The following is a 15,236-nucleotide window of genomic DNA, read 5'->3' as shown; positions in this document are numbered from 1 at the left end:
GCATTTTAAAAATAGCCCTAAAACTTTAGCAAAATACGAAAAAAATATCAAAATTATACAGGAAAGAAGTGCTTAAAAACTGAAGATATTATTTATTCTGTTAGCAAGTATTTAAGCACAAGAAAAGTCTGAACAACATTTTTAAGCAGACAGAAGAAATATAATTTTTTAAATCAATACCTGTCAATGCTCTGAGCTTCACACAGCAAGCAACATAATCATCAAAGAAGATTCTGCCATTCTTGCTATAACGCTTTACGATGGCAGTTAACGTCTGAGGACTTAATCTATAACCTAAACAAGAAAGAGATAAAATAATGACCTAAAAACTTCTGGACCCTAAGAACGTTCCTGGTGTTTAAAAAATCCAAATGTCATTTCATCCACATAGAGAATTCCCAGGGAAGAAATTCCCACTATGGATGCAGATCAGTAACTGATTTGTAATTTGTCTTGGGGAGCTGCCTAGCTAAGTGACTAATCCAGGGTCATGACCTATACATGTAAGAAGTAGGACTTGAGTCCAGCTCTTCTCTCTGCAGATTTGCTCTGTTATAAAGGTCCCTATTTACTATGCCTCCTGCCTTTGCATCACATCTTCCAGAATGAGTGTTCCAAAGGGGACATTTTGTATATACACCTTGCATATTTCTAAATCAATTCTACTGAAAGCTATACCATAGTCAGTACTATAAAAGCTACTTCTATTGATAGCTGACCTTTCTCCCAGTCATGTGCCCATGCACCTAACTTTGGAGTCAACCTTCTCCCTTCCCCCACCCCTTATCTCCTATATGCAATCTGTTGCTAAGTCTCATCTATGTTTTTAACCAGGAGATCATTAACTTAAAAAAAATGCTGTGCTGTGCTGACTTATTACAACAGAAATGTCTTCCTTTGTGAACCAAATCTTTTTATTTTATTCTTTTAAAAATATTATTCTGGGGGCAGCTAAGTGGCGCAGTGAGTAAAGCACCGGCCCTGGAGTCAGGAGGACCTGAGTTCAAATCTGGCCTCAGACACTTGACATATGTACTAGCTGTGTGACCTTGAGCAAGTCACTTAACCCCAACTGCCCCGCCAAAGAGCAAAAAAAAAAATTATTCAGAAAAGAGGTCCTTAGGTTTTACCAGACCCTCAGAGGTTTACAACACAAAAAAGGTTAAGAACTCTGCTCCAAACTCTCCCCCTTCCAATTCACCTTTAACAGCACATTGCCCATGTAATCTTCCTAATAAAGATTTAATAATATCACTTCCCTGCTCACCAATATTTGTATTGGTTCTTCATTTCTTCGTGAGTAAACATTAAGACAACTCCTTACCCTGGTTTTTAAGACCCTCCCTTATCTGACTCTACCCTTAAAGTAATATCCATCTTCTTTCCAACAAAACTGGGGAACTTGGCTCTTCCCCAAATCCCATCCCAGACATCTTCTACCTCCATGCCAGGCCTCTCATACCTTGGACAGACATCCTTCCCATTTATGCTTACTGAAATCCTTTGTTGTACTTTGAGGTTCAACTTAATAGTAATTTTCTCAGTAATGACTTGATGATCCACCTCCACTAACTAGAAGTGATACTTTTTCCTTTAATTTATCAGATCACTTTATTTGACTTCTCCTACGTCTATACTTTTACATAAATGATTCTGTCTCCCCCACCTCTAGTCAAAAATAAACACCTACTAGAGCTTCACCTTCATTTCAAAATACTGTAATTACATTTTTGCTAATATCGCTGCAAAGTTTCCTGTTCTCTAATTCTCCTCAAATATTAAAAGAATTGCCTTGGAAATATGTGACTTGGCATCACTTAGTACAGCTCTGGGAAGCCAGGGAATCACCACTGCTCCCCGGGAAGAAAGGTAGCTAAGCACTTTTATTTCCCCATACCCTAAGCTCCCATTCACTGAGTCTCTTCACTGCTCTCTTCCACCCTTAGCTACTGAATTTTCACATTTGTTCCAGTATTTTGTCATATTCTCACTGCCATCATACATTTCTGATACAGAAGACTTGGGACAACTGGGTAAGAAAACTACAAAGGTAAAAAAATAGTTAACAAATGACAATGAAATAAAATCTAAGTTAAACAATTGTCAAAATAAAGAAAAAAGCTTGAACTAAGAAGTGTTAGCTATTAACTAATGAGAATGTAAAAAATATGTGTAACATATTTTGGGCTTCTCCCAGTTTTATAAGTAGTAGCTAAGATGTGGTTATTCAGGAAAATTCTGACGAAGACCACTGCTTTAAAATAAAATTCCTATACTACTCTCAACAAAGTAAATGTGCTCCATTAATACAGCTAAATCTGTTTAATTTAAAAATAAAATTACCTTATGTTCTATAAGAATCCATTTGAATAGACTGGATGATTGCCTCATTTGGAAAGTACATTAATTGTTTAACAAGAACCAGGCTTCATTTGTTTTCGGTTTTTTTAACTCTAGATACATCATAAAAAGGATTTAAGCTTCATGTACCAAAGAAAATACATGTTTATGTATGAATGAGAAATACTTATCTGCTGATAAAATTTCTAATTCAAATTGTTGGTAATCATTTAAAAAATCAGCTTTCCTATACTTACAGTTAAATTTTATTACCACTGGATTGGACTTGTCAAAGGTCAGCTTGAGCTCAACTAAAGTTTACTTCTGAAAGCTACCTCCATCTACTAAGGGGTTTCATAAACAAATTATCAGTGTAAAAAAGACTTAAGAGTTTTCCTTATTTAAAATGTAATGCACTTTTAAGTCAGATTAAAGCAAGTTAATGAAAAATAGTAATCCATGTGCCTTTTCATTGAAGCAGACAGAAAAAGACCCTTAGTTATTATAGTTGTAATTTTCAAATGTTTATTGAGCTGAATCTCTTTGAAAATATTATGGAGTTTGTCCTTTTGTACTTTATAAGCACTTAAATGACTGTGTGTAGGAACACCACAGAATACACTGCAAACAATTAAGTAGAACAGACAGCCATTGACCTTGAAGTCCTTAAAACTGAAACTTCTTACTTTAAATTTAGTATAATTAAGTGAGGTTTTAATGGATTAAAGAATATAACAGTATTTAAATGCAACCTGACAAAAATATAGATGCAACAGCAAGCACAACTCTTTTGTAAATTTCTTTTGTAAACATTTTTAACCACCATGAATATGTATTATCAGAATGTAGTAATCACAGGTAAATAATTTTGCCAAAAGTGTTCAACCTACATCTGCAACTTGGGAATCAAAAGCAGAAATGAGTAACCTTTGAGGCAAAATAAACCCCCTATACTTTAAAGTACAACAGCCTAATGCTGAAATGAATTCCATTTATTAAGAAAAGGGCAGCCATCTAGTTAAAATGCTCACGTTTCCATGGTTTCTTACCCATAGCTGCAATGACTTGACTCAGTTCATGAAGCTCAACCGTCCCACTTCGGTCCTGGTCAATCATCATAAAGTTATGCTTCCAGGCATTAAGAACTGCCCAAAGTTCCTTGAATTCATTAAACCCCATTTTTCCTGTGAAATCCCTCTGATATTATTTTCTTAACAAAAATAACTGTCAGGAAGAATTCATTAAATGCAAAATTCTAAATCAATGAAGAGAAAAACACATAGTATTTCAACTCTACAAGAGTTCAGTAGTCATAGCCAAATTCTGCATAATTTCTATGCAAAACTCAGAAAGGTTGGCACTCAAAAAAGGTGTTACGAAATATTTTTAAACACTAGTTTCCCATAACAGTTTTAAACTACTAATTGGCTTAAAGTGATATTCAAAATGGAATTACTCTAAGTTATTCAATTTTCAATTCAAAACATTTTCTTATTTAAGGATACATCCAACATAGAGATCATAATTCTGCAGGTCTCCAAGCTGAATGCTGAAAAACATAATGAAAAATTGAAATGGAGACTGCTCGAGATCACTGTTGACATTTTTGATAACTAATTCTTATGCTAAGCATATATTTTTAAAAATCAAGAATCAAAAATATAAAAGTAGAACTTTTATTTAATTATAAAGATTCCTAATGAGATACTAAAACTCTCACTTTTAAAATTATCCATTTAGGCTGGTTGGATATGATCCATTTTAATTTTTCAATTATTTATATATCACAAATACTAACTTGAGTACTGGTTGCTAATTTTAACAGTTTAATATTTCCCTTAACAGAACTACTGTGAAAATATTGTGTTTGTGCTCTATTATTATCTTCTGAAATTTGTTTTAAGAGAGATGAAGTAAAGACTGTAAATGCTCTGAATATAAATTTTAATATATACTTCAAGTTAAAAGTGATCTTTGTTTATTCAACAAACATTAGGCACATACTAGGAGCATGGCACTACTTTAGATTGTTAAAAATATAAAGATTAAATGAAACAGTCCTTGATGTCAAGTCCTTGCACTCTACTTAAGGAATATAAGAATAACACAGCTAAGAAAATATAAGCCAGCTGTAGGAGGCAGAGAACACTAACAATCTTGGTAGGGAAAGGGGGGAAGAGCTGGACAAGGGGGAAGCAATCAAGATCTTCACTAAAGATGGAGCACTCAAACTGAGACTCAAAGGCATGTAAGGATTCTGAAAGTAAGAGAAATAAGCCATGAATATAAGGATTCTTAAAATAAAACAAATATGCCATGAAGATCTTGGGGCCATCCAACCAATACCTGAAAAAAAAAAGAATCCCCACTACAATTTAATTGACAAGTGATAACCCATGGTTTGCTTGAAGACCTCTAGCGAGGGGCAAACCATTACCTCCTTGGGCACTGCATTCCACTTTGGGATAGGTGATTGGATGGTTTATGCAAATCACAAAGGCAGTTAACTCTTGAGTGGAAGAGTCTGTAGGGTCCTGTTACTTTAAGTAAGATTCTCATTTCTGGGTATAAGTCAGAAATTTCTGGAAACTACATTAAGATTGTCTTTCAGCAGACTAAATAATGCTCTGCTAGGCTAACGCAGCTCAAAATTACAGAGTGTTTAGTAATCTGAAAAATATAAGGCAAAAAAATAAAATTTCTATTAACATAAGTGATAAATTTATTTATGATTTTTAGTATGGGACCCTAGAAGTATATACAGCATATTAAGCAAAACATGAATGAAGGGCCAAATAAGTCTTAAAGTGAATTAATTTTCTATTTCAAAGGCAAAAATGTAGCTCTTACGAGAATAGGTTCCACTAATCCCAGACTGTGTTAAACATCTCTGAAGCTCTTCAGCATCCACTTCACCATCCTGCAGAATAAGTTTATGGTTCATATTCAGAGAGGAATACAAAAAAATATCAATTTGGTACTATAATCAATAAAATCAGCATGCTTTTATATAATTTTCAACACTTTTCTTCATATACAATAGAAAAATGATTATGGAAATAAAAGATTTTTATGGAACCTTCATAAACTGTTTTTTCTAATAACAATATAATTCTATGCTAGTGTTACAATAATATTTTTTAAATAAAATTTTCTACATTGATCTGGACAACACTGGCAGACCGCCTTATAATATAGTTATATTTTGTGGCATTGACAATACATTCATTTACACAGCAGATGGAAAAAAATTATTAAATAATTTATCCTGAAAAATCTCAAGTACCTCATAACTCAAGTTCTTGGTTTTTTGGGATTTTTTTCTATATAAAAAAGAAATCAAAGAAAAAATTTTACTTTTACTTGCCATTCCCTTGTTAAAATTTCAGGGCTCCCCTGTAGTTTTGCTGCTGTTCTTCAAGTTATTACCTAACACATGCTCAACCAGAAACTAAGCAGTTTTGTATGGCAAAGAAACTAACAATAAAAATAGGAAACCAAAATCAGGAAAGGAGCTAATATCAACATATGATAAAAACCTCAGCCATGCTTTAATCTTGTACTGCTTCATTCTACTCCTGCAATCCTATTTTTAGGACATAAAAACATGGAATTAATTCAAATAAAAACTATGCAAAGGAGTATTACACACGATTACATCAAATGCTACAGCAGAAATAGAAGATATGAGAGCAGGACAAGATAGAAAATCTGAAAGATACACATCCCAAGGGATCCAAGTATCTAAATCAGATAAGACCACTAAATAGCCTTCAGGAAATCTGATACTTAGAACTACTGTAAATACTTAAAATGTAAATATATTATAATTTTGTCTCTGGCAAATGAACCCCAAACACAAATTCAAATGGACCAAGCAGGAAAAGGAAAATGTCGTGAAAAGTCCCAAAGGACTACATATACAGGTATTCCCTGTTCAGAGATTCCATGAAAGATCTTAGTTCCCACAGTACTTTTAATCTGCTATTAACTATAAAATTTTGAATACCATAAATATAAAAACCAAACTTTTAGATTGACCACACTAACATTGTTAGAATGCAAAGTTTTCCCTCAAAATGACAGTAATTGGCTAAAGAAAGAATTTGTAATATACTCTATTTTAGACAGAAGAAACAGTTATATCTCTAATATGGGCCACAGGGCAATAGTTTCATAACATAATTATACTGAAAGCCCCCTTTTAAAAACCTTGGGCACACTTCTAAGGCAACCTGAACTGGCATCATCAACAGCAATGACAACAAATCCAATGCAGTCTAATATAGTAAAAATCACTTAATACCTTAGTAATAAACTTTAACTACTGTAGTATTTTTTTTTCCTTTCTGAAGAGAGAAAAAATTGTAAAGCCATTGGGTTGTTTTTTTTTTTAATTACTCCAAGAGTGGGGAGGGGAAGAAGGGTAAAAATCCCATTTCTACCCTTTTTTTTCTTTTAGTTTTCCTGTTAACTGCAAAGTAAAGAGGGAAGACGGGTATAAGAGACCAACGACTATGTTCTTTGGGAAAGAATGGGAACATTTCTCTAGTGAAAGGATTAAGCTAACAAGAACTTTTTAAGCTTCATCATAGCCTTCCAGCCTTCCTTTGGTTTTCTTTCTATATTAGCCTATGAACAGTACAAGCAAACAAAATAGATTCAGTTCTAAGTTTTTAGAAAGGAAGAATTTAACTTTCTAAAATCTGAATTATTACAATGGCAAAAATGAAGGAAAATGAATCTGGAGTGATCAAGAGGTATGAATCACAAGTTGGGCTCAAACTTATTCTATTACCTTCAACTAAAGCTAAGGAAAATAGTGAGGAGGAAAAAACCTTCAGCTCATAGAAGAAGTATCTATAAGCACTTTTATGTTCACAAGAATACAGAAGAAACCTAGAAAGGTATATATAGTGTAAGACTGTTTTTTAAAAGGAAGAGAACTTAAAAGGTTATGAGTTTAATAAATACCCAAAAGTAAGAAACAAAATTAAACTTATTTTGAGTTGGAGAATAGTATTGCATTTCTGAGTCTTTTGTTGACCAGTTCCATTGAGGGTGGAATGAAAACTCAAGAACACAATTTCAGTACTTGCCCTCCCCCCACCAAATAAAAAAGCAAGAAAAGAAAAATTCAATAAACTCTGTGTGTCAAATTTCTACCTGCTCAGTTCTCTGCAAGTCAAGGCCAGCGCTTCCATCACCCCACTGGTCTGCTTTGCTACATGGTAGATGACAGACTGTGGTAATGTGCCTCGTACATCAGGAGTGAGTATGTATTCCCCCTACAAAAAACTAAATTTACTATGATATTATCATAGTTGAGAATTAAATGCTATAAAAATCAGGAAATTGTTCATCATATTTTTCATCAGGTCTTTAGCAATTTAAGTGTTATCACCTCACCGATAATAAAGATCTTTATTGAACAATTTTATCCATAATGAAGATCTTTATTGTACAACTTCCATGATTTACGTAAAATACAAAGTAACTCAAAATAAAACCTTGCTGAGTCAAGAAACACTCTTCCTGAGTATGGGAATGTTTTTTCAAAAAGTGAACTCTTAAAACAGGCTAAATGTGCCAGTTAATTTATTTTATCCTATAAATGTAAGATCATCATATATAATTGGAATGAGTTTGATGAATGTAAAGAATACAAGTTGGCAATAAAAGTTACAGAAGAGACTATGTCAGATCTTATTTATCATTTATTAAGAAAAAAATAAAGTAATTTTAAAAAGACCAAAGTTAAAAACAAAAAAGCACACTTGTCTTTCAGATTATAGATTCAACCAACAGAGGTTCACAATGCTTTACCTGAATAATTTTGTTAGAAAATTCTGCTACATGTTAATTCTACACACACACACAAACACACACACACACACACACACAGAGACAACTTTTGGAAAATATAACTTACAAGCGAAAACTAGGAAGCAAAATGGAAAAATATATGCTCCTCTAGCATCAGTTTGAATTAATACTATGAAAATAAGAAAGTATATTATATAGTCTATTCCTTTCTTTCAAAGATGTTCATCCATTAAGTATATCTGATTGTCACAAATTTATTATCTCATGCTTCTCAGATTTATTACCAAAGAAAAAAGTAAAGTATACTTTATTGGTTTTATAGTTATACTTCTATAACTATGGACCTTGTTTCTTAGGTAGGTTCAATTTATATAACATATATAAAAAACTCCACTACCTCCTAAGTCATATGGAAACCAAATGAAGTTGACCTGGCAATTCCAGAAAAATTAAGCTTGTTTTTCAATATTATAATTGATCTTTCACCAAAGAAAGCCTCACCATTCCTTTAAAGAGGTCCAGAAGTATTACAAAGTTAATCAGAGGCACAGGCATAATAGTTTTCCAAAACAAAATCTGGGACGTGTGGTAAGACAAAAATGAACAAGGCTTTGAAACTCTTGTTACAAATATATCTTATTTCCTACCAAGAAAATCTAAAGTCAAGATGGACAACTGAGTTATTGTCTATCCTGGTAGAGAAGTAGAAAGCTCCAAAGAAAAGGGGAGGAGGAGGGAGAATGCTATCATTCTTAGTAAGATGAAACCTTGATTTCTATGAACCTCTGTCCCTTGGGTATGAGAAGCCTAGTTCTTAAACAGATGATAATCAGGTTATACCTAGATGGTAAAAACAGACATGACAGTATTCGTGAACCACGTATGGAATAGCACATGAATATAATATTTGTAACAAGGATAGTAGTACCTCTTACTGAAAGAATAAGCGCTGCTTAAACCTCAGCTTTCTGGGTGGAGAGACTCATGCACAAAGAATCCAGTTGTGTTTTTTGTTTTGTTTTTTTTGGGGGGGGCAGGGGAGGTGGTGCTACAGACACTTCTGACACTATGCTGTGCAAAATTGTACATGCAGTGTATAAAATATTAGTACAACTTCCCATTTATTTTCAATAGCTCATTTTAAAAACTATGGCCAAGATGCATGCATATTATAGCTTTATATTACCCAAGACTTTATTTTTAGAAAACAGGATTAGTAATTTACTGTAATTACAGACACCCTGTGATCCAGAGAGGGAGATATACATACTGGGCAAAATTATCTGTGGTAATTCTTAATCCTTTTTTTGTCAGGTTGGCTTTCATGTGTCACAATACCTTCTTTCGGCCTGCCTCCCCCTATGACTACTTGCTATTTGCGCTGAAAAACTAAGCCTGATGTTAAAAATTACATTAGACAAAAGACAAACAGGATAATGACTCTCCTTCGGGGGAGTGGGGGAGAGGAAGCAATAAGGTCTACCATTTCAAAGCCAATATACAAGATTCTGGATTATCTGCTGTAACACTCTCATAGCTGAAGGTTGATCATAATACTACTTTTGCCTCTAATTCCATTCAGTTTTGTTAAAGTGAACAGTTCTAGTTACAATAGCAGTTGAAAAGAATTGCCAATCTTTTCTATTCCAAAAAGAATGCTTACTTTTGTCCTCACAAGCCCTATTTTCCAAATTATGGTCTATTTACCTTAACATTTTTTAAAGATCCTGACAAGCCAATTTTTCTACATTTTGATTGCTACAATTTATAACAATAGCAAAAGTTACTCTGTACACACAATGTGTTAGTCACTGTGGGAAATTCAACTTTAAAAAACTTAAAATTTACTTGAAGGAAACAACACAGACACACAAAAAAAGAAATTGTATCTGAATAAAATGCTACTACTGATAGTCAATACTATAAATGTTCAAAGGAAAGAGATCATTTTCAGTTAGGAAAGGATTCTGAGGAAATCTGAACTACATGTAGATCTTGGGAGATAAGCAGACTTTTAACTGGTGACAAAGAGAAGAAAAAGGGAAAAATATAAAGAAGAAAAAGAGAAAGTAAGAAATAGTTGATATGAACAAAGGACTATTAGTGGGAAAGGGATCCACAGACTGGTGAAGCCTGTAGTATGGAACCATTAAAGGGTTTGAGATGAATAATACAGTCAAATGAGTCCACAAAAAAAAGATGTATTTGGTTGTAGTATAAGCTGAATGAGAAGGCACTACAGACTAGGAGACCAGCAAAATGGTCCAGATGGTTGAGGAACCTGTACAAGGATAGTGGCAATTAGAACAGAAGAAAAAGTGTGCAGGCCAGAGAACATGAAGGTAAAGCCAGTAGGTCTTGGTATTTATTGGACATGGAAAGCAAGTGAGAGATCTGAGTCACACACTTGACAGAACTATATGGAAAACTGCGTAAACAGTGAAGCAATTGACTCCTTATTTTACCTGTGTTAATTTCTGGTAAAATTTGGACTCTGCCCTAGAATTGCTCTGAGCTCTGATAGGTGAGCTATCTCTTCATCTTACCCAGAACCAGGTTTCCACATCACTTCCTGGCCACCATTACAAACCATGCTATTGGCGCCTTGAGTACCCCTTACTTCCAATTCCCCTTTATGTGTTTTCTTCTTCCTATTAGAATATAAGCTTCTTGAAGGCAAAGACTATCTTGCAAAAGCAAGATATCTGATTTTCTATTTGTATGTCCAGTGATAGCACAGCGAGTGCTTAACAAATACACTATCAATCTAACAAAAAGACCTACTACCAAGTTATAAAACAATGGAATAGAAAAGTACTAGATTCTATTCACATCTGGGCAGTGACTCAATGACCTTAACTAAATCATAAAGGAAAAATGCTACTACCAATATGTAAAGAAAGGTTGTACAGGTTTCTCCTGGGGTAGTAGCAATTAAAACTTGCTACCTGTCTAACCCACTGGTACTTGCAATATACCATTAGTAGTATATTATCCAAATCCTTTTCTCACCTCTATAAATAGCTATATGCCTATGTAGTTTTTGCTAAAAAAAAAAAAAAAAAGTTACATTTTGATGAAGAAGAGTGGCTTGGTACAATGTCCTAAGAACATTCTGGATTTCTGTGATTGATTACTGGATCTTAGAAAAGACTGTTGGTGGGATTCTTCTTTTAGAGGGGAGGCGAGTGGCCATAGGGGGAATAAAAGACCACTTCTCCCCACCCTGATTAAAAAATCTCCTAAATGCAGATACAGAATAGGTCTAAATACAGAGTACATTACCTACCCATCAACTGCTTGCTAAATATCTCAACTTATAAGACCCACATGAATTTCAACTAAATTACACCCAAATAGAATTCATTAAACCTAAAACCCATCCCTGTTACAAATGTCCTATTCCTAAGGAGGATACTATCTTTCTAATTCCCCTAGGTATACAACTATAAGTCATCCTACATTCTTTCTCCAAACTACTCCCACCAAATATCTAATCAGTTGCCAAGTCTTATCTCTTCTACCTATACATTTATTGTATTGGTCCCCTTTTTTGCTCTCACATAGCCACCACACTAGTTCAGGTCCTTGTCATCTCTAGTGGACTCAGGCTCTCTTCATTGCATGGAGAAGTGAACTCAAGAAAAACCCTCTACAGAAAGAAGTTCCTCCAGCGTCTTTACTGCAACAGTTACTAATTGGTATCTCCTCATTTCCAGTCCCTTTGCCTCTATCATCCATTCTACATTATTGCCAAAATAATATCCCAAAGCCACAGGTTGGATCACGTTACTCCACAACTAAAAAATCTTCAACGGCTCCCTAGTTCCTCTAGCATAAAATGCAAGTTTGGCATAAAATCCCTTTACAATTTTATTTCAGCCTACTTTTCCAGATATTTCCTTGTATTCTATGTTAAAGCCTATGTTCCAGTGTCGACTATATGCTAGGCATTGTGTTAGGCATGACATGACGATAATAGCAACAGCAGCTCACATTTATATAGCCAAGCACTTGCTAAGCGCTTTACAATTTCATTTGATCCGCAAAACAATCCTGGGAGGTAGGCACTATTATCATCCCCATTTTATAGATGAGGAAACTGAGATAAACAGAGGTTAAGTGATTTGCCCAGGGTCACATAGTTAATAAGTGTCTGAGGCTGAATTTGAACTCAGGTCCCTCCTGATTTCAGGACCAGGACTCACTCTACCATGTCACCTAGCTGCCTGGTTGATATAAAGACAAAAATGAAAGTCTCTTCTCCCAAAGTCTGTCCCTAACAAAGGAGACAGCACTTACATGTATAAGCATATGAAGAATAAACACAAAATAAATTCAAGGTAGGGGAGGCACTAGGAGTTATGGAAAGAGCACAAAAGGCTTCAGGTGTAAGTCTTTGAGCTAAGTCTCAAAAGAAGTTTTTATTGTTCAGTCATTTTTCAGTTGTGTCTGACTCTTCATGACTCCATTTGGGGTGTTCTTGATAAAAACACTGGAGCACACCTGTGCCACTTATTTCTTCCAACTCATTTTACCGATGAGGAATTGAGACAAACAGCATTAAGTGATTTGCCCAGGGTCACACATCTAGTAAGAATCTGAGTCCGGATTTCAATTCATGAAGAGGAGTCTTCCTAACTATCCACTGCACCACTTGAAAGAAGTAAGGAATTCTATAAAGCAGAGGTGAGGAGTAAGAGTATTTCTAGTATAAGGACAGCAGGTCCCCAGGCAAAAGACAAAACTCTGGAGCCTGGAGATGAGTGCAGTGTGTAACGGACAAGAAGACCAGTTTGGTTAGACCATAGAGCAAGAGTATTTATCTTTTTTTGGCCATAGACCCATTGGGCAGTCTACAAGCAAGAAAATTTCAATTTTCTACATTCTACATTTCAATTAGAGGCTAGTGAAAATAACATCAATTTGAGAGACTCCCTTGAAATCTTCCTAGGGAACCCCCCAATGAAGAACTACTGCCTTAGAATTTGGAAAGGACGGGATTATAACAACAACATTTATAGGGTTTATAAAGCACTTTACAAATATTACCTCATTTGAGACTCACAACAACCCTGGAAGGTAGGTACTGTTCTTTTTATTTTACATGTGAGGAAATTGAGGCAGACAGCAGTTAAGTTACTTTACAGGATCACATAGCTAGTAAATGTGCAAAGCCTTATTTGTACTCAGATGTTCCCGATTGCAGGTCCAGCACTCTATCCCCTATACTCCCAAGTGAGAATGTGGAGAGAGAAGAGAAATGGAAAGCTAAATTTTTTGTAGAGAAAATATATTGCTTTAAAATTAGCTAAATATTTTCTATTTGGCAAAGTCCTTTTTTAAAAAATTTTTTTATTAATTTATTTATTTTTAGTTTTCCACATTCACTTCCATAAGAGCAAAGTCCTTTTAAAGAGAGAGTAACTGTTACATTCACTAGACTAATGTTGGTTGAGCTAGCTGAAAACCAAGAAATGCTTTCAGGTTGCTAGCTTTCTATTTTTACTACTGTTCAAGGAAATATCTTAAATAAATTCTAACTATTAAGTGTGTTCATTGTGAGAACAAAACAGAAGCAAACAAATGTTGATACAACAAAGGCTATTCTATGTCACTTATTTTGGTGGCAAAGTGGATACAGAGCTGGACCTGGAGTCAATAAGACCTGAGAATCAGATATTAACTATGTGACCCCAGATAAGTCACTTAACCTCTGTCTGTCTCTGTTTCTTCATCTGTAAAATGGGGATAATAATAGCACCTATTGCACCAGATTGTTGTGAGGATCAAACAAGATAATATTTGTAAAGTGCTTTGCAAACTTTAAAGAGCTAAATAATTGCTAGCTACAATGATGATAATGGTGGTGGTTACTTTCTTTTATGGATGGTTTCTCTTGCCAGTAAAGTATAGAAGCTGAAATTCAGTACAAGTATGTGAAAAAAGACAACAAAAAAGAAACAAGAAGCAAGAGTTCGATATTAGTGATGAAGATTTTCCTCTATTCCTATCTGGTTTGATGACTCTTTCTGCTAGTCTTATATCTTGGACTTCTTGTGAGCTATCTGCCAAAGTGGGAGGGTAAAGGATAGAGGAAAACTCAGTAGGAAAAATTCAGGTATTAAGTTATATTCACTACATTAAGGTGAGATGAGTCAGATGAAAAACCAAGAGACGTTTTCAAGTTATTCATTTTAGAGTTTCTGTTTTTTTTATTTAGCAAAATAGGAGAAAGAAGTGATAAATTAGGGAATATTTGTATGAAAAAGAAAGGCATATTTAAAGAGTTAGTTGCTTTTAAGACAGTGTAGAAAAGTCAAAATAGAAGAAAGGAGGAAGGAGAGTTTGTTCAAACTAGAAAAAGTTACTTAGTAGCATACCTAGCCATACTTTATCTCTTCGTAACCCAGAAATAATATGAATAGGTCTTAAGTAGGAATTTTCCAAAAATCTCTTTTTGAAAGAACTGTTGAAGATTAAAATATCTAATTAATTTTAAAGCAATATATTACCACAAAAAAAAAACTTGAGCTTATCTCTGTTTCTAAGTAACCTATCTGGTTTTTATAAGAACGTCAGTAAGTAAAAAAAATGCATTTTGACCAGGTGGAAAAATTATAGATTTTATACCCATTATAATGCCTATTACAGTCAAAGATGTTTGCCCTTGTTGGTTGATTAATGACTTAAGGATAGCATGCTTCATAGGGCAGAGGTTCTTAACCTGGGGTCTACACCTATGAATCTGTTTTAATATTTTAATAACTGTATTTCAATATAATTGGTTTCTTTTGTAGTCCTATGTATTTTATGTATTTAAAAATATTCTGAGAAGGGTTCCATATATTTCACCATACTAGCAAAGAGGTAGTCACTACCATGTCATAAAAAAGGTTATAAATGCTAAGTTTAGGGTTAAGAGAAATTAGTTGCAGGCAAGTCTTTGCTACCATAACTAAATTCTAGAAGGTGTTAAGGTAGATAACTATCAACAAGAAAACTCTGAATAAATATAATGCTGGCTCAGCTCTATTATCAAAATTTTCTTCAAATCTTTGCCCTCAAGA

General features: G+C 34.2%; 1 protein-coding gene across 1 annotated transcript in view; it reads right to left on the bottom strand.

Annotated features, from left to right (window-relative positions):
- The window catches only part of GCA (grancalcin), a 40,775-nt gene that overhangs the window by 1,777 nt on the left and 23,762 nt on the right, over window positions 1-15,236 (bottom strand). The window contains exons 3-6 of the mRNA XM_036745275.1: window positions 5,191-5,260; window positions 3,846-3,889; window positions 3,390-3,537; window positions 181-294 (exon numbers count right to left, since the gene is read on the bottom strand). Coding sequence (XP_036601170.1) covers window positions 181-294; window positions 3,390-3,537; window positions 3,846-3,889; window positions 5,191-5,260 — 376 coding nt within the window. The remainder of the gene's footprint in view (window positions 1-180; window positions 295-3,389; window positions 3,538-3,845; window positions 3,890-5,190; window positions 5,261-15,236) is intronic.

Source organism: Trichosurus vulpecula, chromosome 2 (assembly GCF_011100635.1).
Source record: "Trichosurus vulpecula isolate mTriVul1 chromosome 2, mTriVul1.pri, whole genome shotgun sequence".
NCBI lineage: Eukaryota > Metazoa > Chordata > Mammalia > Diprotodontia > Phalangeridae > Trichosurus > Trichosurus vulpecula.
This window is presented reverse-complemented; position numbering and strand designations above follow the sequence as displayed.